We start from the raw sequence: 26,510 nt of genomic DNA, 5'->3' as shown, positions 1-26,510 counted from the left end.
TTAGGGATTTTTTCTCAGCCAGCTATCTTTGGGCCTGCTAGCCCTCAGCCTGTCTCACAGTCTGCTAGCTTTGGGGCTGCTAGTCACCAGTTTGCTACCCAGTCAGCTTGCTTTGGCCGTGCTAGTCACCAGCTTGTCTACAAATCTGCTAGCCATCAGTCTGTCTCCATGTCTGCTAGCCCCCAGTCTACCTCTGTCGTCGAGTCAGCTAGCGTCCTACCTGATCCTGTCACTTAAGACCCCCAGGAGTCCCCTTTCTATGGGAGTCTCCGCTGCAGAGCACCACAGAGTCTCCGTTCCCCAGCACCACTACCGAGGTCCAGCCTGTTCCCAGAATAAAGTGTGGTCGCTGCCCAGTATCTCAGAGTCTCTGCTGCCCAGCATCTCAGAGTCTCTGCTGCCCAGCACCATGGAGTCTCTGCTGCCCAGCACCATGGAGTCTCCGCTGCTTAGCACCATGGAGTCTTCACTGCCCAGCACCACTGCCGACACCCAGCCAAATCCTGAGTCCCTGGCTGCCTTTGCCGATGCCCAGAATGTTCATTTTGACTGATCTGATTCTGTTACCGAAGTCAAGAGGGAGCAAGCCCTACCCACTGAGGTCCTCATATATATTTTTTGTTAATGCCATTGTAGTTGATATCAAATAACTGTGACAAATCTTTAGGTAAGTTTACTCCTAAGTACTTAATATGAGATGAGTTACAATTGAAATTATACTTTGCAATGAATTCTTGTGTGGGAGTATAATTATAAATCATAACCTGGGTTTTGTGTATGTTAAGGGCATACCCTGACAGGGCTCTCAAATTTTGAACTGAGTTCAGAGTGAGATTTTGGCGGCGGCGGTGGTGGGGGTTTGGTTGGGGTGGGGACGGGGGTCTGATCTGATAAATGACACATAGATTCATACAAATAAAAATATTTATTTAATTCATCATTTTTTAGTGCAGGTAGAACTGGTGACCTGAACGAGAACGGGAGAATGTCACTTAATATGCACAATAAGCTTGTATACATGTTCATTATGAATACAAACGACAGGGTTGATGTCAGGTTACAACCTGTCTTACAGTAAAACACCAAGCTCATGAATCTCACTTTTTTGAATATTCCAAATGTATTTCCATGGAAATGGAGAGCTCATAACAACCAGGGAAAAAAAACAACAGTAAATCATATGAAGTGAAAATGAATATATTCCGCCGTTTGGTCACCCTAAACTAGCTAGGCTAGTTCACACACTCTGGTTAAACCAACTGCCTGGACACAATATTCATAGAGAGTAAAAAGAGACAATATTCCCCAGTAACGGAAATTAAATGATGAGATAACTTACTGTACACATAGGATATGGTCTTCTCCCACGTCATTGTCATCCTACTTTGGATTTGTGACTAAGTTAGTAGATAGCTGTCCTCTTCTGTCAAGTTGTTGTAGCGGGAATATCTTAAATCTTACCCGGATACAGCAATGCTATTATTTGATTGGCTGTTCGGCAGCTATATTCTTTAATTTGATGGGCTGGTGTGTGGCAGGCCCTTCTCAATGCTATGGGGAATCCACTTGATTCCTACCTGTTCCACTGTTATAAAAAATAGCGGCGCAACTTGGTGGGCGTTACCCTGGTTCTCTGCGTGAGAAATACAAGGTGTGGCATGTGAGTGTGTGAACAAGTTGAAATGCGTGTGTCTCACGCCCAATGCGTGAGACTTGAGAGCCCTGCCCTGAATATACCCCATATTTCTCCAACATTTCCATTAGGATAGGCAGACACGAGCCTGGGTCCTTCATTGTGACCAGTACATCATCCGTGTACAGACTTACTTTATACTCTGCTCTGCCTATGGATATACCCTTTAATTCTGTCTTCTGTCGTATTGCTTGGGCTAAGGGTTTGATGAATAAATTAAAGAGACTGGGACTAGCTGGGCAACCCTGTCTACAGCCGCATTAAAGGGTTATAGAATTAGAAAGGCTACCATTAACCTTTATTCTCGCAGTAGGAGAAGAATACAGTGCCCGAATACAACCTATAAAGTTTTCACTGAAGCCAAATTTGTTCAATACTAAACAGAGAAATTCCCACCCAACTGAATCAAAAGCTTTTTCTGCATCTAAACTGAGAACAATAGAACTAATTCTTCCCTTATTAATCTGCTCATTAATGTGTAGGGTTCTCCTTATGTTGTCATGAGTTTGTCTGTCTTTTATGAATCCCGTTTGATCTTCATCTATTAAGAAAGGCATTACAATTTCCATCCTCTTTGTAAGATGGTGGCGTACAGTTTATAAGCGGTGTTTAGGACAGTGATGGGTCTGTATCCTTTACAGTCCAACCTGTCCTTTCCTTCTTTGGGGATAACTGATATAAAAGCCTCCCTCCATGAGAGGGGGGAGAGCCTTCTATTAAAATGTAATTAAAACAGATCTCCTGTAAAGGAAGCAGGTCTTCTCTCATGGGTTTGTACCATGCTGGAGGAAACCCATCGGTACCAGGTGACTTGTTAGTGTTCAGGCTTGAAATTGCTCTATCAATTTCCTCCATTGTTATTGGTGAGACGAGATCATCATTAATTTCTCTGCCCAGCGTGGGGAGGTCCAGAGAATTCAGGAATTCAACAGCTGTGTGTCCATCAACCTGATCTGACTGGGAATATAAAGATCTGTAGTATGTTTCAAATGCTTTTTGTATTCCTTCCAGACTGTTAGTGGTCGTATTTGTAACAGGGTCTCTAATCTTATAAATGGTGCTTTCTGCTTGTTGTTTTCTGAGCCTCCAAGCTAGCAATTTTGCTGCTTCGGGGCCTGCCTCATAATATCTCTGTTTCATAAGCCTTATGTTCTTCTCAACTTCCTCACTTAATATTTTATCTTTTCCTGCTTGACATTTCTAATTTGGTGTATAATAGAGGGTTCTTTATTAACAATATGCACTTGTTCTAAGTCTCTCAGTTTTTCCTGTAGTCTTGACAGTTCTATGTGCTTTTTCAACATCACGGTCCTGGCTATGACCTTCCCCCTGAGGACAGTTTTGGCAGTATCCCATAATATACTAGGGTTTACCTCACCGTTATCATTGTCCTGTAGATATACACCTAAGTCTGTCTCCATTGAACTTCTGAAGGTGGAGTTGTTCAACATGCCTGTATTTAGCCTCCACAATGTTTTCCGCTGCCTACCATCTAAATGTAATGTTAAATATACTCCTGAGTGGTCTGAGAGGACCCTCTGGCCTATTCTGCAGTCCTTCAATCTATGTAAATCCCTGTTATACATGAAGAAATAATCTATTCTTGAATAGATTGTGTGTTGCACAGAGTAAAAAGTGTATCCTGGGTCTGACCTATGCATGGACCGCCATACATCAACCAGTCCCAGGTCTTTTGTATCTTGTTGATACGTTTTTCAGTATGATTCCTTCTCCTTTTCCTATTGGTTGTATCTAGTAAAGGGATAAGAAGCATATTAAAGTCTCCTTCACAAATAAGGGTCCCATATGTTTCTGATGCAATCAAGTCAAACACTTTTTTTTATAAAAGGACATATCACTCCCAGGAGGGGCATGCACATTAAATAGTGTCACCTCTTTTTGATCTATTTTCCCTTTTATCAGAACAAAACCACCCTCGTTATCGCTTATCTCAGAGATGACTTCAAACCGAACTGAATTTGAAATCAGTATGGCAACTCCCCTTTTTTACATTTTTTTATTTGATGAGAAGTAAGTGTTCCTAAAGCCTATTTTTTTTAAAAAGTTTTTTGTGTTCAGTACCAGAGAGATGGGTTTCCTGCCAAAATGCTATATTTATCCTCTCCTTTTTTAATTTGGTTATCATTTTACTTCTTTTGATCAGATTTAGACCATTTACATTTAATGAGATTATGTTATAATGTTGGTAAGACATTCATTTTACTTTCAAACATTTTCACTTGTGACATCCCAGACCTCAACAAATAAACAAGGTAGAGTAAAACAAAACAAAAAACTTGAAGAACTATAATACAAAACATAGAACTGGGCTTCCAACTGGAAAGGTGCCATGTCACCTTTAGCAGTAAGGGGGGCTGGCCACAAAGTGAGGCCCCTTGGTAGCAAAAAAGAAAAAAGAAAAAAAAAGTCTTGTGTGGCTCTGCCTGTTATCAACGAAAGTATCAGCCTTTCATTATATTTAAAAGGATAAAAAAAGGAACAGGGCTGGACATAGTTTTAGTGTTATTAGTGAATTCCCAGCACGGTAGAAGGTGCTTCCTTGGATCCAGATTAAAAAGTAAATCACTCACTTGTCCCCTGGCTCCATCCAGTGGTACTCCTTCAGCCTCTCCCTGACCTGCTGCTGGAACCGGTTCACATCTCTGCCGCGCTGGGTCTCGGTCATCACCTACGGTAGAAGTCGGGCCAGTGTTTCCTCTAGTATTTCTTTGTCCTTGGTCCCTGGAGTTACTGTCACTGCACTCACTGCGAATCCCCGTGTCCGCAGGTCCTCCGCTGCTTGTGTTGCGTTGTTATACAGGATGGTGCCCGTTTCGAAGAAAACATGCATTCTGGTTAATGGAGTCTGGACGCGTATTCCATTCTCTTTCAGTGCCTTCTTCACTGGTATATATTCCTTCTGCTTGTTCTGCACATCTGTTGCATAGTCATGGTCAAAATACACCCGTTTGTTTTGGACTCTTAGTTCCTTCTTCCACGCAGTATACAGAATCTTCTCTTTGACTGAAAACTTGAGGAAACGGACCACCATGGAGCATGGTGGTGCACTTGTGGGTGGTTTTACCCCAAGAGCATGATGGGCGCATTCTGTCCCCAAGTCGTAGCCTCGGTCCCAGTCAAGATCATCTCCCAGTTCCAACTTTATCAGGTTTTCAACGAACACCACTGCGGAGGTGCCTTCGGTGTCCTCTGGGACACTGTAGATGCTGATATTATTGTGCCTTTCGCGTCCTCCCAGGTCAGACATTTTTTCATCTTGTCCTTGTTGTTTTTTTAACACCTGGGTAAGGGCATCCTTGACTGCAATGTCCCATCTCTTCATACTGGCCATGCAATCCTCCTTCTCTTCCACTCTCTTCACTCCTCCTTCTATCTGACTTATTGAATCTTGTATTTTCCTATTTATTTCCATCATGAATTCATCCATTTGTTTTTTGATATCCTCCCGAAAACTAGTTTGGAATTCAGAGAGGTCTCTTTTCAGTTCGGCCCGGAGCGTTGACATCCCCATAGCCATGGCTTCACTCACCGCTTCACAGATTAGGTTCAAAGTTTCACTTTCTTTTCGGCCTCCATCTTGTCCTGTTACGTTTTCGCTAGCTGCAGCTTCTTTAGCATTTTCTCGTCTCGTAGGGTATCATTGCCCCTGTCCTCCTTTCTTATTTTTATCCCCACTGCTTATTATGTTGCCTTATATCAATTAACATGAATAAAGATTCGTGAATTATTGGGAAAATTTAGGCTGATACTGGAGCACTGTACACTAAGCTGTCATGCTGTGTAGCGCACCAATCGGATCTTACCATCTTACCATCTCAAAGTTGAAGAAAAACATCTCTTGTCTGGAAGCAGAGCTTAGAGAGAAAGACAAGCTCATCCTGGAGTTCTCCACTGTCACCACGGCCCAGGCAAAACACCTCGCAGTCCTGGGCTCCTTTGGCTATGGTAACCGGAACGTGACCAGTCTATCTCACTCCCCTGACTACCACTCTCCAGTAGCAGACAATGGTCCCACTCTTCCTCTTCCATGGTCCGGTTCCATCACCACAGTAGCTCCAAAGCCTGAGGCTGTTTCAGTCCAGCCTGAAGATCTGTGGTTTCTCATAGCAAAGGCCAAAGCAACAGCCAGTTTTACTCCCTGTTATGTCCTAGCGGAGGCATGGTCACCCATCAGTGGGAGTAGAGTGAAGGCCCCAGTGAGTTTGACTCCACATCACCCGCAGCACTGGTCTTTAGCCTGCAAGGATAAACATGGTGTAAAGTGCCATGAGCTGGGTCTTTTGCTTCCTAAAGATGGAGAGGGACTCAGTGGATCGAATAAAGTTTGGTAACTCGTTCCACCTCTGGGGAACTACAGAAGAGAAGAGTCTAGCTAGTGCCCCATTGTGGCAGAAGTGCCAGACACCTTTCATTGACAGAGTGTAGTGAGCGGAACTGAGTGTAGACCTGAATGAGGGAGTTCAGGTAGGCGGGAACCGTTTTAATTGCTGTTTTATAAGCGAGCATCAAGGTTTTGAATTCAATGCGGCCAGCTACTGGGAGCCAGTGGAGGGATATGAACAGCGGAGTGACATGTGCTGTTTTGGGTTAATTGAAGACCAGACACGCCAACACATTCTGGATCATTTGCAGAGGTTTGAAAGTGCATGCAGGGAGACCTGCCAGTAAGGAGTTGCAGTAGTCAATGCATGATATTACAAGAGCCTGTACCAGGAGTTATGCTGCATGCTCAGACAGGTAGGGTCTAATTTTCCTGATGTTGTACAGGGCAAATCGGCACGACTAGGCAGTTGAGGCCACGTGATTCTTAAAGGTTAGTTGGTCATCAATCATGACACCCAGGTTTCGGGCAGACTTTGTGGACATGAGTTGGGTTCATCCAAGCTGGATATTGATCTGTTGTTGTAAGGATGGACTGGCTGGGATGAAAAGGAGCTCAGTCTTAGATAGGTTAAGCTGAAGGTGGCATTCTTTAATCCATGCAGAGATATCAGCAAGGCATGACAATATCTGTGCGGTCATCTGGTGGGAATGATAGGAAGAGCTGGGTATCATCAGCATAGCAAGGGTATGAGAAACCATGGGCCATTGCCATGGACCATTGTCACTTTAAATCTGTCATATTTCTGTAGTGCAAAGTAAAAATAGGCAGGTTAGTGTAGTCCTTAAATGTTAGTGACACTGCAGATTTGGAAGTGACTAAAATTGTGGACATGCTCCTTTCCTGCCTACAGTATATCAGCCGAGCTCCTCCTGTTCTGATAGTCTCATCTGAAAAGGGCTTTGTTAAACTAAAACTATGTGTTTATGAAACTAACCTTTTTCTCCTGAGCAACATCCTTCTTTCCTGAAACAGCTGCAATGCTGGCAAAGTACTGGATGACTCTCTTTGTATTCACTGTCTTTCCTGCACCAGATTCTCCACTGCAAAGGGAAAAGTGTGACTATTGAGTTGGAGTTTTGATTTTTTTTCTTAATGGTTGCAAGATCATAAATTGTCCAGAATTGAAATGTATACACTGATCTGTCTCACTTCAAAATCATTTAGTGCAAATCTGACTGCTAGAACTTATTGGTATCACTTACGTAATAAGGACAGACTGGTTTTCGCTGTCTGTGTAAAGAAAAGGGTACCTAGTTATGAATAATTATAATTCAGGCATAACTTCAAAACTACATTGAAAATAGTGCAAGTTGATTACCAGACAACATGTATTGGTAGGCATTGTCAGAGATGGAGAAGATGTGAGGAGGAGCTTCACTCCTCTTCTTTCCTCTGTAGGCATTGACCACTGACTGATGGTACAACGGCAGCCACTTATAGGGGTTGGCAGTGACACAGAACAGCCCTGAGTAGGTCTGTAGAGGAAGATATTGTAGAATTAGGGAAGGTTGGATATTTTGAATTAATCTAGATTTGGTCATGGTGACTCACATAAATCATCCAGGCTGCATAACGCTCTTTGAGGTTAAACAGCACAGCAGGCTCGTGGAGGAAGGTGAACATCGCCATGTCCTCAATTTTATCAAACTTTGGCGGGTTCTGGGGGTGGACGTCAACCTCCTTCACAGTCACTGTCTGTAAAGGCATTCAGTCAGCGGGCACTCCTTTCCTATGTTTTCTAGTATCCTCATACCAATATTTACAAATTGCTTTTTTTGTTGTTGAGTCAATCACTTTCACCTCAGTCATTAATTGCGACATGTCATACACACTTTTCCATGCTCAGTTTGAGCGGTGACTTTGTCCCCATCTCTGCTGATAATGAATGCATTGACATACTCAACCTCAGGGTCAGGAACAAAACATTCCTTTTTCATGTCAAATGGGCGAGTCTGGGCCTCCAAACGTTCCTTATCAGACTTGCGAAGATATGGGGCTGCACGCCTGAACTCCGTCATCGCGGCATCCCCACACGCCATCGTCGCAGTTGATGAATTTTATCTGCGAAAACTGCCCAAAGGTCATTACAATGGCCAGTAATTATAAGAGTATGGGATATTGATATGTGAGTATTTTTCTTACCTGATGGCTTCAGTAATCATTTTGCAAGACCTGTTGTAATAGAACGAGATATTTTTTTTCTTTTTTTCTTTTTGTTATTCACATATTAGGACTCTAAACAGAATACTACTATTTTCTATTCATATAGCTTTAAAATTATCCTTTCATATATAGCATAGGGTGCTCACCTTGAGGTGGAAAATTGATGTGAATAGAAAGCTTGCCAACTCTTTATATAGAAGTTGAACCTCCTCATTTTGGGACTAAATCTCTGTGGAATTAAGTAGACTGTGACGTATTCTGGCTTTGTTTGGGCAGGGATTAAGGTGGCCTGTTAACAATTGTAATATATGTAGCCGGGTGGTAAATCTGTTAAATATGTTAAATGACTTTCCACTTAAATTTAGTATAGTTTAACTGTTAATATATGTAATTGTTACACTGTCAAGCCATGTAAAATGTCATTTGATGTATTTAAATTGTGAAGCAGATTGTGAGTGTATTTTTATAGTTTTTTGTTGTCATTGCATGTTTTGACCAGTAAGTGGCAGTGTTGCGGACTTTTATTGTAACTCCGTGCAAGTTATCCAAGTGCATCTTGGGTACGCTTTCTTTTTTACGTGTGAACCACCTGGAGATTGCGGTGTGACGGTGCTCTGACTCCGTAGTAAGTAGGTGTAAATATCTTGTGAAATATACCTGTAACATTATTCCAAACAATATTGTATGTCGGTAATTTGACAAGATGGTTTGATTTAGACGCTATTGGAGTTGATGTTCGGTGATTTTGGGCGCGAGCCGTCGACCACTGTTCGCCATTGCAGGCATGACAAGGGAATGTTGGCGTGCATAAAGCCACACCATGCCATTGTATTTGGGATGTAAAGGTTTTATATGCATTTTAATTCTGTTTAAAGGTAACTGACAGAGTGAGAAGTTGCGCGATCTTCAGGAAGTTCCACATGTCTTTGTTAAACCCTGTGTATTTTGTATTTATTATTTTCCTTTTAAAATCTTTTCTGTTAAACTTGCCACATCTGTGAACATTTATGAGCTGTTTGCTCGAAAGACACAGGAATTTATGCACTCAGTAAAACGATCTGCATTCGAAGGTTCAAACAATAAAATTAAAGCTACAAGAACCCCGGAAGTAATTGTGTCCTGTGTGGTATCTAATTCCACGGGCTACATATATACAGTTTATATATATATACAGAGCCAAAATGTGACATAATATAATGTGTCCTATTCAGGAAATTCCTGACTACAACAGAAAGAAAAAGCAGTAAATTTGTTTTGGAGAATAATGTAATTAGTTATTAAGTTTTTTACTTGCCACAGCAATGTCAGTTTTATTTGTTCTTATATTCTTCTTGATTGCTAACATGATAAACAAAATGTTTAATGTTTCGGTTTTGATTTGTCTTAGTTGTATGACATGTATACAAAAAATATGTTAACACTGACATCCTGATTTCAATGTCGTCAATGGTATAACACTTAAAAGGCAAACATTCAGTTAATCTTTTTAAGGAACACGTTTAAAATAGAAATCAGATCAATTTGCAAGTCAGTGGCAGAGATCATTAAAAATAGAATATGATCAGTTTGTGTTAAATGGATAAATAATTGACATTCTATTTTTTATTTTTTTTATTTTATTTTTATTTATTTATTTTTTTGGATGAACTTGTCCACCGATTGCACCTCACAAGCTGTCCCTCTCAATCAGAGAGACACATCCAGCTGGAATGTCACAGGTTATCTTTATAGCACGAGACCATGAGAAGGAGGCTGCGTCATAGAAACTGAGCGGTTAATGGTGATGATGGATTATGGAACTGAATGACAGCTCTGATTGACAGCTCTCTCCAACTTTTTACCCCAGTAAATCTGTGCTCTGTAAATTAATGCAAGAATAACATTCTGTGGTTTTAGATTTCAGGTAGTTATTGTCCATATATTCTTTTTTTAGATTAAACCTTTACAAATTATTTTTTCCACTATCTGAATTTTTTGGTGGTAGTGTGTTTGAGTGTGCTATATTATACAGCGTTTAATCTGAGTAAACCAAAAAGGTTGATAAATCCTATTACATATGACATTTCATAGGTTTATGTATTTGTGGCCTTTAGTTATCTGAATATATTGTCAGGATTAGCAAGCCATTTCAGAAAACCGGGAAACATTCATGATTTTCAACACTAGCTCTACATAAATGTTGTAGAGATAACACTCCATTAGAGGGCATAATACTGAGAAATCGTCCATGTATCTCTTAGACATTGCTGAAATTGTGTCGAAAAGCATCGACCAGCGACATCACTGATAGACAGTCCTTAAGTGTGAAAACGTACTTCCTGGTTTGTCGATAGGCTGCACTGCGTAAGAAATGCCAATAACAGCACTACATACAGCTCTATGAGAAAATGTTCATAACAATGCTGTATACATATATGTATAATGTAGCCTTGTTATTTTCATTGTCTTTCTACAACGCAGCCTATCAGTGAACCAGTAAATAAAGCTCGTCCGCTAATGACTTCACTGAGAGACAATTTCAGTTGTGTTTCAGAGATACACAGAAGAGTGCTTTGTATTATGGCTGCTAATGGAATGTTATACTAACAATCAGGTTAAATATAGATATCATTTATATCGAGTTTTCTCAATGGAATTTCTTCTCTATAAAATGATCATGAGTAAGATGTTCTATATTTCTAAATAATATATGCAAGACCCATTAAGTGTGTCATGACACACCCCACAACGTGAAGAGGTATGTAAGGGTTCTAGGGCTAAAACCACACTCTTGATTGGGTCAAGTGACCTACCATGGTGACAATAGTTCACTTACAGAGTGTCAGACTGTGAGCAACCTTTGAAGCCATGATTGGCAGACATGCTAATACCCATCACACGTTACCTTTTTTAGTCAATACGACCTTTCCTGACCCAAAACCTTCAACTGTACTTCACAAACAATTCAAGCTCCTTACTAAGTCTCAGCAACTTGGAGCTATTTTGAGCTTAACCTTGACTTGGTAGTTCCCATTCTCAGCTGTCCAGTCTACTCGAGTTATCTGCACAGCGGTGCATGGTATTGTCTTTCAGGCAGAAGGAACAAGGGTTTTTTGAAACATGTAACCCAATCCAACTTCTTCTTTTTTTCTTTTTTTTTTGTTCTGTGAGGGTCACTCTATTGTTAGGATGTACCTCTGTGTGTCATCTCGACTAAAATCCTACTGCAGAACACTTGCTTCTCGTTTCCATTTTGTTTTTGTTTTGGTGATGGCTGTATGCCACAGTCTAGGCTATCAAAAGTAATGTTAATATTTATATCATTGTGAGTGTTTGCTCTATAATTAAGTATTCACTTGCATGATATATTTAAAGATTATCTGGCATTGTATTCACACTTCACAGTAAGGCTGGTAGTGCTACCATCCTTAATACGTCTATTTTACTTTCCCTATTTAACCCTTTACTGCACAGCATTGCCCTCAGGCCATGGAAAGTTTTCTTAAGCCCCCATTTTCAGTACATGTTTCTTGAAATGATTGCAGCCAACCAGGATGATCAAAAAAGTATCAAAGAACAGTCCGCTAAGGTGTGGGAAACACTATCAAGCATCATTTGAAGGTAGGATTTCCTTTTCTGTCACAGGAGCACATGGGGTGAGAAGAAGGTAAGATTATTTGTTTTAGTAATCTTACTTAAAATTACATGAACTGTAAATAAAAATATGTCTCTATGAAGGTGTGGAGAAGCCTTTTGTCCGGTTTTATTAAGTTTATTTATTTCGCATGTTCAGAAATTCATTTTTTTCTCAGGGCACCAGTGGCGACGGGCATGGGCACAAGTCCATGAATACTGGGATGGCACCAGCGCTTTACCTGTGCCCCCGTCCATATGGTTACTGGTTGTGTCAGGAAGGGCATTCGATGTAAAATTTTGCCAAATCAATACGCTGATTGACAAGACCATACCAGATCGGTCGAGGCTTCATACCGGATCGGTCAAGGCCTGAGTTAACGACAGCCTCCATTGGTGCTGTGCCCTCACAAGGTACCGATGGAAACTGTAAAATCTACTGTGGGGACCCCTGAGAAACGGAATAAACTGAAAGAAGAAGAATACTTTCCTCAGGGCACCGTTGTGCGACAAGGGGAGGATGAAGCGGGGGCCCACAGCTCCCATCCCTAACTACGATGTCCACTAAGAAAATACCTCATTCTTTTAGAAGTTGTTCAGGAAAGCTCCAGCAAGGCTGGATTGCTGCAGTAGATCGTTGAGGCGTGCAGCCAGAAAAGACACTCGATGTGTGCAGTAGAAGTTTAACTGAAATAAACCAGAAGACATTTCTCAAATATGGTGTTGTATTTGCTTATTGGTTAGCACCGTTGTCTCACAGCAAGAGGGTCCTAGATATGATTCTTGTCCATCTGTGTGCCATTTACTTTTTGTCCTCATGTTTTTGTGGGATTCCGCTGAATGTTCTGGTTTTCCCCCACAGTCCAAAGACATGTATGTTAGGTGAGTTAGAATCTCTAAAATGTGAATGTGTGAATGTTGTTATGAGCGATTGTGTGTGTGGGTCCTGCAATGGACGGGCAACCTGTGTCCAGGGTGTCCCGCTGTATTCTGCCCAATACCTCTTGGGATAGAGTCCAGCACCCCGCAGGCCAAAATAGGATTGGAATGGAAATGGGTATAGATAATGGATTTTTGCCTGGTTTTTGCCCTCTCTTTTCATCATCATAGACTTGGGCAGATCCTCAAAACTGTATGTTTAAGCTGATGAGGCATAGTAACTGAATCAAACGTCAAAATGTAAAAAAAAATGTTTAAGATGAGGAGCTGCTGAACCTGACTGTAGTTCAGATGAAAAAATTGTAATAAATTCTTTTAGAAAACCTGCCACCAGCATTTCAGTGTCAACCATTATTCTACCACCAGATGGAGTAATTTTTCATACCTTTGACTCGCTTATACCAGCACAGATACGTGTCTGTGAATGTTCTCATTCATCCAGGTCATGGTTATCCAAAGGAGTTGAATCAAGTGCAACTGGACTTGGTATATATCTGTGAAGACGTTTCCTCTTGGATGAGAGGCGGATATATACCAAGTCCAGTTGCACTTGATTCAACTCCTTTGGACAGCGCAGATAAGGTACCCGTATGTATGTATGTATGTATGTGAATGTGTCAGCCCTGTGGTGGACTGGCGGCCTGTCCAGGGTGTTTCCCCGCCTGCCGCCCAATGACTACTGGGATAGACTCCAGCATCCTACGACCCTAATTAGGATAAGCGGCTTGGATAATGGATGGATGGATGGATGATGTGTGATTCTGTTGGCAAAATGATATCAGCGTGTTATGAAAAAACATTCCTTTGAAAGTAGTACCTTACATTTGCATCCAATACTGACTCAATTTACATTTGTTGTCAGATTCAGTATGCATTTTTTTCCCCCTGAATTTTTGTACAGATAGTAAAACTAGACAAAATCGTCAGCCATTTTACAACAAATCCACTTTTACAGATGCTGAAACAGAAAGTTGTCTTCGAGTTATCTGACACGTGTTGGTAGAAAACAAGGAACACACAACACACTGTGGTGCATTTCCAACTCATTTATTCTTTATTCTGCTCATGTTGCATGGAGAATAAAGGAACGCTAAGGTCTACAAATGATATTTTCGTAAGGGTCCGGTTGGGCGCTTCACTCCTCATTATGTGTTTTCTGTACAAAGAAAATAGATGTGCGTTAATAAGAACGTTTGACCCTGGTGAAACATCAGGGTTTTAGTTAATGTGATAATGATGTTTACATAGCAGCGCTATGCCAACATTGAACTGCGATGCATTCCATTTTGTCATTACATGTAATTTAGATCTGTTTCATTTAGCAGCATTATGGTTTATGAAAAAAACTGAGTAAGGCATAATTTATTATTATGATTACTATACAGAATGCTGCCAATTACATGAAAGGATTAGTTTGGGTTTTTTCGAAGTCTGGCCCTGTTTTAGAATCACCACTAATGATTTGTCCCCCAGTAATTGGATTGAACTGTAGATGCCAAGCTGGTGCTGTGTCCTGTATGAAGAAATGGTGGGATGACTGTAAGAATGAGACCTACCTATGTACTACATGAGCGGTGAGTATAAAATAGGGCTGGACTTGGAAAAATCCATACTACTCCTTTAAGTTGAGAGCTGAAAAGACTAACCATCACTGACCTTAGCACCACTATCACGACTCCTGACTCTCATCTTGTTGACCTGGGACTCAGCGATGTCAGCTCTTTCCTCAGCCTCCTCCAGCTCATGCTGCAGTTTACGCAACTTTCCAAGATTCCCATTGGACTGTTCCTCCTTTATACATATTGATAGAGTCATCGAAGCATATTTTATACTTGTATTAGTTGTTTAGCTAATACTCATGGGGGGAGAGACTGTGGGAGGGACTGTATTGAGTAAAATATTAAGATAGCCAAATATAGCAGTAACACCAAATAGGATTTTCCCCACTACCCTTACTTACAAGGAAAGCAAGTGGACTATATTTCAACTTACAGCCTCCTCTGAAGCCCGCTTGTAAGACTTGACTTTCAGCTGCAGTTTGTCTACCAGGTCCTGAAGGCGGACTAAATTCTTTTTGTCCTCTTCTGTCTGCAACATTAAAAGTGGAGGCATACTGGTGAAAACATCCCTTTCTGTCAGTGTTTATGAATATTTGATACAAAATCATATAGTATGTTAGTAAAACATACCTGATACGTGAGCTCTTTGATGCGTCTTTCATATTTTCTGACACCTTTCACTGAGTCACTGGTTTTCCTTTGCTCAATATCCACCTCATTTTCCAACTCTCTCACCTTTGAAACAAATGTTGGTGCACCTTTTTGAGCTTGTCAATAACAGAGAAATGTTGCAAATTCCTCTCGTAAAATTTACCACCATATTGGTTCAGAGTAAAGACAGAACTGTGTTCATTTCATTTTACATTTTGCTAAATATTTACCCTGGCCTCCAGCTTCTGGACCTGCTTCTTGCCACCTTTCATGGCAATTTGCTCAGCTTCATCCAGACGGTGCTGCAGGTCCTTGATGGTCTGCTCCATGTTCTTCTTCATGCGCTCCAGGTGAGCGCTAGTGTCCTGCTCCTTTTTCAGCTCCTCTGCCATCATGGCAGCATCAGTAATGGCCTTCTTGGCCTTCTCCTCAGCATTTCTACACTCTTGCACAGCCTCTTCCACTTCATTCTGAAGCTGGGCTGTGTCACCCTCAAGCTTCTTCTTCTGATTCAGCAAGCTGGTGTTCTACAAACAACGGAGAATTACAATTATTATATAACAGTGACCAATAGAATGGAAATTAGCATGAGCAATATAATATACAGGGACAAATTATGACTTGCCTGAGAATGGAGCAGCTGAACTCTTTCAGTGACATCCAACAGTTCCTGCTCAGCCAGTTTACGACCTCTCTCAGTCTGCTCCACCAGAGACCTGAGCTCATCAAGTTCCGCCTGCAGCAGATTGTTGCGTCTCTCCACAATGGCAATGTTCTCCTTCAGATCATCATTGGCACGGAGAGCATCATCCAGCTGTAGCTGGGCATCCTGTAGAAAAAAATTATTTTAGGCCTTTTCGCATTACAACATTATGCACATGTTCAACTGTTAGGTTTTACCTTTAGATGAGAATGGAGACCCTTGAGTTGCTTCTGAGCCTCTGCTGCCTGCCTGTTGGCCTGGCTAAGCTGGATCTCCATCTCATTTAGGTCTCCCTCCATTTTCTTCTTCAGCCTGAGAGCCTCATTCCTGCTGCGAGTTTCAGCCTCCAGGGAGCTTTGCAGAGTATCCACCACTCTCTGCTGATTCCTCTTAGCCATCTCCATCTCCTCATCCTTTTCTACCAGTTTACGCTCAATGTCAGCCTTTACCTGGTTAAACTCCAGCTGAGCTCTGAGGATCTTGCCCTCCTCATGCTCCAGGGAACCCTGTTAGAAGATGGTTCATTAGGTTTAAAAGATTTTACATTTTTTAAATCAATTAAAAAATTCTTCAAATGTAAATATTATAAATGAACAAGTAGTAATGCTTAAAAACTCCCAACAGTTTTCATTCTCACCTCAGCTTCTTCCAGAGCTGTCTGTAGCTCAGCTTTCTCTTGCTCTAGTTGTTTACGGACTTTTTCCAGCTCATGAATGTTTTTCCCTCCCTCACCAAGTTGCTCAGTCAGGTCAGAGATTTCCTCTATTTTAAAAGTTTTCTGTTATTTTACTTTTGCCTATTCTTACAATTGGTATGCAGTGAATTTATTATATACTGAAGATTGAAGTTATCTTCATACCTTGGAGGTTCTTGTTCTCCCTTTTCGTGGTCTCAAGATGGTCCAAAGATTCTTCATAAGAGTTCTTCAATTTGAAGAGCTCAGTACTGAGAGACCTGGCCTCTTTCTGGGAGCTTTCCAGCTCAGTCTGGGACTCCTCAAACTTCTGCTTCCACTCAGCCAAGACCTGGTGTAGTATTCATATGGGGAACACCATAATTTTAAGTGAACTCAAACATATGATACAGTACTAACTTTCATTTGTCCTATGTCCTATCCCTGTCTTTTAAATGTTCCATTACCTTATCAAAGTTCCTTTGTTTCTTGTCCAGTACAGCAGCGGCGGCATTAGATCTTTCCACATCCACCATCAGATCTTCAATCTCATTCTGGAGTCTGTGTTTGGTTTTCTCCAAGGAGGAACACTTAGAATTTACTGCTTCAACAGCCTCCTCTGCATCCTGCAGACGCTGAGCAAGCTTTTTCCTGATGGAAAAAAAAAGTAAATATATATCAAATTACCTAACACACAATTCACGTTGGAGTATATTGTGGCCCAAGTTTATAACGTATCTTTGATATCATTTATAAGACAGTGTTTAGATAGGTGTGAGATGGCCAGACAAAGTTAAACCTTAAATTCTATAGTTGATCTGTTTTGTTTTTTTTTATTAGAGTACATCTTATACTTAGTTATGAGAGTGACAGAGAAATTAAAATGCCATTGTAATTATTGATGTCTTTTACAAGTTTAAAATGGGTATCCCTTATGGAAAGCTGCTCAAAAAGGTACAAGTCATGTATCAGATTATGTTTTATACTGTCAAGAAAGTCAGAACTTTTCTTACTTTGCATCTTCAAGCTCCTCAGTCCTCTGGATGGCATCAGTTTCATACTTAGTTCTCCACTGAGCCACCTCAGAGTTTGCCTTAGACATACTGCGCTGCAGCTCAGCCTTGGCCTCCTGCTCCTCCTCAAACTGCTCTCTCAACAGGTCACAGTCATGGCGCGCAGACTGCACTGCATGAGCGAGAGCATTCTTGGCCTACAATAATAAAACAGTGGTTAGAAGATTGTTTTGTTTATAGGCACAATTACACACCATTTTGATAATAGCTGTTGAAATACCTTGACTTCCTCCTCCAGCTGTCTTTTGATGTCCTCTATCTGCTGAGTGTATGACTGTTTACCTCTGGTCAACTGAGAAACAAGAGAGTCCTTCTCCTCCAGCAGCCTGGTAAGCTCACCTTTAGAAATATAAAAACTTTCTCAGCGTTCACTTCATAATTATTGAAGGCCAACTGTTTTTTAAATCATTTTCACTGTCTGCTAATTGTGATGGATATCCAAGAATGTTCCTCATCTTCTCTCCTCTGCAGTACAATACACAGACACAGTGTATCTCATCATTGTACAGTGTTTCATGACTTTTCTTGTCGTAATTTATATTAGTTGTAGTGTAGTCACGAAAATAATTCTATCTTGAATTTTGATCTTCATGTTCTCTTATTACGTTACCATTTTCAGTTTGAAGCTTTGCTTTTTGCATAGTGAAATCATTAATGGTACGCTGGCCTTCCTCTGCTTTTGTCCTGTATTCGCTCATTTGATCCTCCACGCTGCGGCACATTTTCTCAAGGTTTGCCTGAAAAGAATGATTTCACATTTATCTGAAATCAAATCCAGGCCTCACACACAGGAAAAAAAGTTTAAAAAAAGATTTTCAGCACAAGTCACCTATAGTGTACAAGTACCAAGTGATCAAGTAGGGGTTCAAAGTCTTGCTCACAAACTTTTTGATTGTTGCTGGGAACAAACCTTATGCTTTTTGCCTATGAGATGGTCTGTCTCCCTCATTAAATCCTTTTCGTAGCATTGTAACTTATTCAATGTAGTGAAATAATTTTTGATTTTCAATGACATTTTCCTATAAAACACTGCTCTTGATATATTTGTACATTAGAGAATACAGCTATATTCCCTGTGTCTATTATCTAATTTTGATTGTTGATTTATATTCTATGAAGTGTAACCAATGTCTGAAGATTGATGGATGAATACCAAGATAGTTTTGTTGTCTTACTTTGGCCTTGGCAGTCTGCTCCATGTTGGAGACCACATCATCAAGCTCCAGTCTGAGCTCACTCTTCTCTTTCTCAAGCTTCTGCTTGACTCTCTGAAGGTTGTCAATCTGCTCCCCCAGGTCAGCCACACTGTCTGCATTCTTCTTTCTCAGGGCAGCAGTAGTGGCCTCATGCTGCAGAGTGGCCTCTTCCAGGTCTCTGCGCATCTTCTGAAACTCAGCCTCCCTCTTCTTGTTCATCTCAATCTGGGCAGCAGTGGCTCCACCAGCCTCCTCCAGCCTCTCGCTGATCTCCTCCAGCTCTCTGGCCAAGTCTGCCCTCTGTTTTTCCACCTTGGCTCGGGCAGCTCTCTCAGCCTCCAGCTCTTCCTCCAGCTCCTCAATGCGGGCCTTGATGAAGTTTAAAAGTACATTTTGAATTAACATCCGAATGATTTTTTAATGATAATCATGTATTGGAGATGATAAAGATTGAAATCTGTCACTCAATTTACCTGCAGCTCCTTCAGTTTCTTCTGGAGCTGTGCACCCATTGCCTGTTCATCCTCTATCTTGCTCAGTTGTTGACTGATTTCAAAGTCTTTTCTATGTAGGAAAAACATATTTACTGGTTTGAATCAGTTGTAAGACAGCTGTTGCTTATACCCATGATTATGTAAAATTAGCTTTACTTTTTAAGTCTCTCCTCCAATTGTTGCTTGTCATTCTCCAGGTCCATCACATTTTCTTGGGTTAACTTTAAATCACCCTCCAGCTTTCTCTTGGCTCTTTCCAGATCCATCCTCACTTTTTTTTCTTGTTCCAAGGATCCCTCAAGCTAACAAATGATGCATTTAGACAGAATTGATTTTACAATTTTGGTTCTGCAGAAATAATTTGTTTTGTATTTACACATACACAACATAACTGTACTCACATCATCAACCTGCTGCTCCAGTTTGACTTTGGCCTTGGTCAGAGTGTTGACTTTGTCCTCCTCACTCTGCAGGTCATCTAGTGTCTGCTGATGAGCCTCCTGAAGAGCCTTCTTCTCCTTGGTTAGCTTAGCAATGATTTCATCCAATGCTGCCATCTCTTCAGTCAGGTTTTTAACCTTAAAACAGATTGTGGCGTTACATTAGATTTTATGATATGGAAACATCAAATCATGAAGACAAACAAAAGAGTTTTCATTACCTTGTTCTCAGTGGCATGCTTCTCCTTTTCCACCTTAGCTAGGCTGAGCTCTAGATCATCAATGTCTTTCTTGAGTTCTGAGCATTCATCCTCAAGCTTTCTCTTCTTAGCAGTCAGTTCAGCATTCATCTCCTCCTCATCTTCCAGTCTCTCTGTCAGCTCTTTGGTTTTGGCCTCAAGCTGAATCTTGCTTTTGATCAGACCTTCACAGCGCTCTTCAGCATCTGAGAGATTGTCTTGCTCCTACAGACAATAAACATGAATAATCATTAGTCACTGTTCAAGTTTGCTGCTACAGCAATGAATTATGATTTTTGTAATCTTTGAGTTTGTTTAATATTTGTTATTTAACTATAAGGTCAACTTAATGGCTGAACTCACAGATTGGACTTGGAGCTGCAGGTCATTCTTCTCTTGGAGAAGCGAGACCATTTTTTCTTCCAACTCTTTCTTCCGGGCTTCAGATTTAGCGTAAGCCTCTTTAAGCTTGGTGAATTCCTCCTTCATATTAGCCATCTCCTTCTCAGTCTCTGCCGATTTCAGCAAGGGCTTGATCTTGAAGTACATCTTCATCCAGGGCCAATTCTTGACACCCATGAAGGCACGCACATTCCACTGGATGACCAACAAGGAATCCCTGTAAACGACACCAGTTCAACTTCATCATCAGTCCCACTCTTTCGGCTAAATTTTAAAATTGTAGTTGTTGTAATTATAGTAGTGAACTTGAAAAAGTCATGCACCAACCTGCGTTCCACAATTTTCTGAAACTCAATTCTGGCAAGTATTCCTCTGGCTCGTGCCTGAATTCCAGTGATGATGAGAGCTAATCGGTCATCTCTCATCTCCTCAAGAACACCCAGAAGACCAGCTTTGAAGAAGACCTAATATGGAGAGATGATGGATTTGTAACTCCCTCCTCCCAAAAAACAACATGACAAGCGTTATTCCAATAATGATTTCTAAATTTTCTGCGCATGGGCTGATAAAAGAACAAACCTTTGTATGTCCTAATTTGTACTGCTCATGGTCAATATCCAGAGAGCCCAGCAGTTTTTCTGCAGCTTTTTTGTTGTCGATGAACTGCCCCTCAGGGATGGCATTGGGATTGAGGATGCGATATCTTAGTTGATTTAAACAAAATATCATTAGAATTATTCAAAACCCTTTTTTAGCAAAGAGTGTAAGATCTAGTAACAGATACTACCCTCCCTACCTCTGTTTGAAATCACCGTATTGGATCCTATTTGGGAACCCCTTTCTGCAGATCCTGATGCCTTCCAGCACACCGTTACAGCGCAGCTGGTGCATCACCAGTGGATTCTCCATGGCCCCAGGAGTCTTGGTCTCATTGGGGATGATGCAGCGCACAAAGTGGGGGTGAGTTGACCTCAAGTTGGTCATGAGCTTGTTCAGATTCTCCTAGTGAAGTAACCATTTTTGGAAGAAATAGATATTATTTTATACCTAAATACATGTAGAAATAATACAAATAGATATTTCATACAAAAGACTAAATTTTCCCGATCAACAAATAATGACTGATAAAAGTTATAAAAAAAAATCAATAACATGATAAACAAATCAGCATGTATTCAAATACTAATGATTTCAACCCATGGTGTGTCTAAAGGCAGTATTGTTAATTCACCCTGTGCAATGCAGACACAGTCTGGAAGGAAGATCCTTTCTTCTTTTTGCCTCCGCCTCCTTCTGCTATTTAAAACACGGGGGAAGTTTGTCTGTTTCAGCAATAGCATACTAAATTTTTATTTATCTGTGCTATCTATTTGTTCAAGAATTTTCATACCTGCATCTGCACCGGCATAGCCAGCAAAGAGAATTCCTAACAATTTAAGTGCTGACTTCTGATATAGTCCAACCACAGTTTCATTGAGAGGGTCCTTGTTCTTCACCAGCCAGTTGGAAATGTTGTAATCCACAGTGCCAGCATAGTGAACCAGGGAGAAATGAGCCTCTGGTTTCCCCTTGACAATCCTGGGCTTCTGGAAGTTGGGATTTTTACCTAGGTGGTTGTCATACAGCTTGGCTTTGAATGTTGAATCACTGGCTTTGGGGAACATGCACTCCTCTTCAAGGATGGACATGATGCCCATGGGCTAAAGGAAATAATAAGTTAGAATTAATTGAATGAAATTCTCATAATTTAAACATGTCACAGATTTAATTTCATAAATGTTTTTGATTACTTAATGCCTCTGGAATTAAAGTTTATACACTACCAACCTTCTCAATGAGTTCAATGCAGGCTGCCAAGTCCATACCAAAGTCAATGAACTCCCACACAATGCCCTCTTTCTTGTACTCTTCTTGCTCCAGCACAAACATGTGGTGATTGAAGAACTGTTGCAGCTTCTCATTAGTGAAGTTGATGCACAGCTGCTCAAAGGTGTTGAACTTAAGGTAAAGTTGAGAGGAATGGACCAGTTAGAATAAATGTCATATATTCCATCAAACACTCACATTTATATCAAATGCTCGAGACTCACATCAAAGATCTCAAATCCAGCAATGTCCAGCACACCAATGAAATACTGGCGAGGTTGCTTGGTGTCCAGAGATTGGTTGATTCTCACCACCATCCACAAGAACATCTTTTCATACACTGACTTGGACAGTGCACCAATGGAATAGTAGACCTGTATAAATAGATTCAATCATTTTAATTAACACAATTTGTTCTCAACCTTCATTCTCACATAATCACTGTTTTCTTCCAACCCAAAACAACATTATCCAAGAAAATACAGAAATTGCCATCTTAAACATACCTGCTGTACACTTTGACCTTTGGTTACCCATTCATTCCCTACTTTGACTCTTGGATGACACAGACCCTTGATCAGGTCAGCAGAGTTCAGGCCCATCAGATACGCAGCTTTGTCAACATCTGCAAAAGTATTTTGTTTTACAAAAGACAAAAAAAAGTTATTCTTTTAAGACAGCTGTTTTAAGAAAACACAGGATGTTTCAATCACTTCAGGACCAAAGTCAAGCGATATTGATGGACAAGGCCTAAATGACAGGAAAAGTATAGTGACACTGGTCATACTGTAAACTATGCTTTCCTTGTGTTACGTTTGAAGCATTTAAACAAAACTAACTTTTAAGAATTAAGTTTTAATGTTTGATATCCCCTGGTTATCCTGTTCCAATTTCTGTTATTTTCTCAGTATTTTTAAAACACAAACTATTCAGTCCATCTTTGTCCCTTTGCAGGCTTTAGCCATTAAGCTCCTTATAGCTCACCCTCAGTGCCATCAGGTTCTGCCTGTTCCTCCCTCTGCTTCTGTTTATACTTCATGTTGCCAAAGTGCATGATGGCACCGGTCAGCTTATAAATGCCATTCTTCTCCTCTTGGGTGAAGCCCAACACATCAAAAGCCTCCTTTAATAGAGCAAAGAGCAAAATGTTATTTAAGTTAATTGTGAAATCATAATCATATTTAGTCTTTTTGTTGTAATTTTTCACATTTGCACTATTTCACTTACATCAGTAGCCATAAGCTCTTCAGCATCATTTATAGAAGCTACAGTTGTCTCTCCTTGGGAGATATAGGAGTAGTCATAGGGGTTGTTTGTGATGAGCAACATTTCTGTCGGAGAAACAAATGTTTAACTTTTCACTTCCATCATATATTACCTGAGTGTACAGTATATTCCTAAAGTCTCCAGCTCTTACCCAGCAGTTCTGGTTTCTTCTGTGACAGAATCTGGTAGAAGATGTGATAGTCCCTCTCAGCTTTAAGCTGATAGGTGACACGAGACTTCTCCAGTAGATCTGATTAAAACAACATCATGAAAAGGGTTTTGAAATTTGTTTGTGTTGTGTAATCTATTAACACTGCTTTGTACACTACACTCACATGTCTCAATGTCAGCTGAGGACAACTTTCCACTGACCCCAAAGTGGATTCGGATGAACTTTCCCTGTGGGTTTCCAGAGAGTGACATATTAGGTCAAACTTTAAAGATATTGACCACAATAAGTTAGACGGTAAAGAAAACTTACAAATCTAGAGGAGTTGTCATTCCTGATGGTTTTGGCATTTCCAAAAGCCTCCAGTGCAGGGTTGGCCTGGATGATTTGGTCCTCCAGGGTTCCCTGTTTGTTGTTTTATTTTTTTTATTTTTTCATGTAAAAAATAAGCCCAAAGTGCTGAAAATATTATCTATGCATGACACTAATTTTGCTAAATGTATAAGCAATGTTGCCTCTAAAATGAACCAGTAATAGTTTGACTACCTGCATAAAATGTATTCAAAACATTTCAAAATTTAAACTCAAACCATATGATTCATTACACTAACCTTTTTCTCCTGAGCAGCATCCTTCTTCCCAGTAACAGCTGCAATACTGGCAAAGTACTGGATGACTCTCTTGGTGTTGACAGTCTTTCCTGCACCAGATTCTCCACTGGGTGAGAGAAAGAAAAAAAAATGGAATGGAACTTGTAGACAATTCTTGTGATCACTGCATAAACATTTAGCAAACAGCCATCCTCTAAGCTCTCAATGTACAAGTTAAAGTTATTTTTATTTCCAGAAATTACTTACGTAATAAGGACAGACTGGTTTTCTCTGTCTGTGAAGAGATTGAGCACAAGCATTTTTTTTTCATGGAAACATAAATATGAAAGCTCATGGTTAGGATTACAGATGAATTAAAGTACAAAGGTAGAAAATGCTATAATTGATTAAAGATAATATACAAAGGTTTAAATATACCAGCCAACATATTGGTAGGCATAATCAAGATAGACTGATTTTCTCTGTCTGTTGTGAAGAAAACAGGTGGTTCAAATTTACTTGCAGAGATACGGTATTGGTGGTATAATCTTGCAATGTGACAACATAGAAGAAAGCGTCTTTACCAGCCAACATGTATTGGTAGGCATTGTCAGAGATGGAGAAGATGTGAGGAGGAGCTTCACTCCTCTTCTTTCCTCTGTAGGCATTGACCACTGACTGATCGTACACTGGCAGCCACTTATAGGGGTTGACAGTGACACAGAACAGCCCTGAGTAGGTCTGTAGAGGAAGATATTGTAGAATTAGTGAGGGTTGGATATTTTGGATTAATCTAGATTTGGTCATGGTGACTCACATAAATCATCCAGGCTGCATAACGCTCTTTGAGGTTAAACAGCACAGCAGGCTCGTGGAGGAAGGTGAACATCGCCATGTCCTCAATTTTATCAAACTTTGGCGGGTTCTGGGGGTGGATATCGGCCTCCTTATGGGTAACCGTCTGAAATGAGTTGCCACATGGAATGTTTCAATGGAAAATAATAGGATTTATAGCCTTTCATATAATAGGATCTGTGATAATGCGGAGATTTCCTTCTGTTCAGGATGTACTGATGGTATGGTAAATATTACAATGACACTGCTTGATTGTGATTATTACTGTTCAAGAAAGACCTTTATCATAGTTTTAGAAGATTTTAGAGCCTGCTTATTATTGGATTACAGAGCCAGCAGTGCTGCCCATCCAACTGTTATTGTTTATACATATACAAGTAACCATCTGATTCACTTACTTTTCCAAATTCAGTTTCGACAGTGACTTTGTCCCCATCTCTACTAGTGACGGAGGCCTTGACATACTCAACCTCAGGGTCAGACACAAAGCACTGTTTTTTCATGTCAAAGGGGCGAGTCTGAGCTTCCAGACGCTCCTTGTCTGACTTGCGTAGAAAGGGAGCTGCAGTCCCAAACTCCGCCATAATGGCGTCACTAGCCATCTTGAAATCTGTGATGAAAACCAAGAAATTAAATACATAGTTACTATTACTATTCTTTACCGAAACTATTAATTTACTATTCATTAACTATTAATTATTAATTATTATTATTGTTGTTAATCAACTGTTAATTATTATTTTACTATTCATTAACTATTCATGTTACTATTCATTGCCAAAAACTACAACAAAGTATCAAATTAAACCACAAAGCAAACAATTGTAATTAATTTGTAACGATGATAGTCCCCTTTTTAAATTTAACAAAAGTACAAATAAACTTGAAATTAAACTTGATGAATGGAATCGCAGTACTCCCTGTAAACCACCAACCACCAATGTCATCTCTTTCATCCCAGTGGGTTGATACTCCCTCATCTTTTCTGGGGAACCTGTTTAGTTAATTTGGTCTTGCAATATGTGAGTTTAGTTGCCAAAGACAATATTCCCTTTACCTTTTTATTTTCCTGCCCCCTTGATTGAGTTGGTGAGTTTCTCCCTTAAGAATCCAAACAGAAGAGCATAAATCAGCTGAGCAGCTATGAGTTGTTATAAGCAAATCTTAGTAATTCTCAGTGCTGTTCCTTGGCAGGATGGGTCTTTGCTCACCTGCAATTGCCTTGTGCCTTGTCTCTACTCAGGCCAGAAACCCTCTTTATATACGTTCTGCTGGCAGCTCTCCCACGTGCAGCCACCCTATAAGGAAAACCCAGGAAACAAATGCTGATCATAAAAAGAGAGCTCTCTATTTGGACATACAACTGTAACACTGTTACGAACGTCATCATTGCATCTATTTCAGTTGCCTCCTTCAAGTGACTTAAAAGCCAGGGTTGTCTCATTAACATTATGTTGGGGAAAATATTTGTATTTTCTGAAAGTACAGTAGCATGAACCTTTTTATCTTTTTATTCTTATTT

The 26,510-nt window shown here is 40.4% G+C and overlaps 1 protein-coding gene and 1 pseudogene across 1 annotated transcript; both read right to left on the bottom strand.

The window, feature by feature from the left end:
• LOC130129617 (myosin-7-like) overlaps positions 1 to 8,122 on the bottom strand; it is a 33,337-nt pseudogene extending 25,215 nt beyond the window's left edge.
• Positions 8,123 to 13,947: 5,825 nt separating this feature from the next.
• LOC130129748 (myosin-7-like) lies at positions 13,948 to 25,590 on the bottom strand. Its single transcript, XM_056299359.1, has 37 exons — positions 25,387 to 25,590; positions 24,951 to 25,094; positions 24,718 to 24,874; positions 24,401 to 24,428; positions 24,155 to 24,260; positions 23,856 to 23,948; positions 23,710 to 23,773; positions 23,526 to 23,624; positions 23,336 to 23,439; positions 23,093 to 23,231; positions 22,615 to 22,733; positions 22,333 to 22,482; positions 22,070 to 22,240; positions 21,633 to 21,942; positions 21,474 to 21,538; positions 21,039 to 21,244; positions 20,822 to 20,945; positions 20,570 to 20,706; positions 20,204 to 20,459; positions 19,823 to 20,065; positions 19,563 to 19,739; positions 19,318 to 19,463; positions 19,141 to 19,231; positions 18,647 to 19,036; positions 18,082 to 18,208; positions 17,692 to 17,810; positions 17,412 to 17,608; positions 16,866 to 17,049; positions 16,585 to 16,750; positions 16,363 to 16,487; positions 15,923 to 16,231; positions 15,648 to 15,851; positions 15,253 to 15,549; positions 15,002 to 15,106; positions 14,805 to 14,900; positions 14,469 to 14,603; positions 13,948 to 13,968 (listed from the first exon to the last, which is right to left on the bottom strand). The coding sequence occupies exons 1-37, from the start codon at positions 25,588 to 25,590 to the stop codon at positions 13,948 to 13,950; spliced, it is 5,808 nt and encodes a 1,935-aa protein (XP_056155334.1).
• Between the last annotated feature and the right edge of the window lie 920 nt (positions 25,591 to 26,510).

Source organism: Lampris incognitus, chromosome 19, assembly GCF_029633865.1.
Source record: "Lampris incognitus isolate fLamInc1 chromosome 19, fLamInc1.hap2, whole genome shotgun sequence".
NCBI lineage: Eukaryota > Metazoa > Chordata > Actinopteri > Lampriformes > Lampridae > Lampris > Lampris incognitus.
This window is presented reverse-complemented; position numbering and strand designations above follow the sequence as displayed.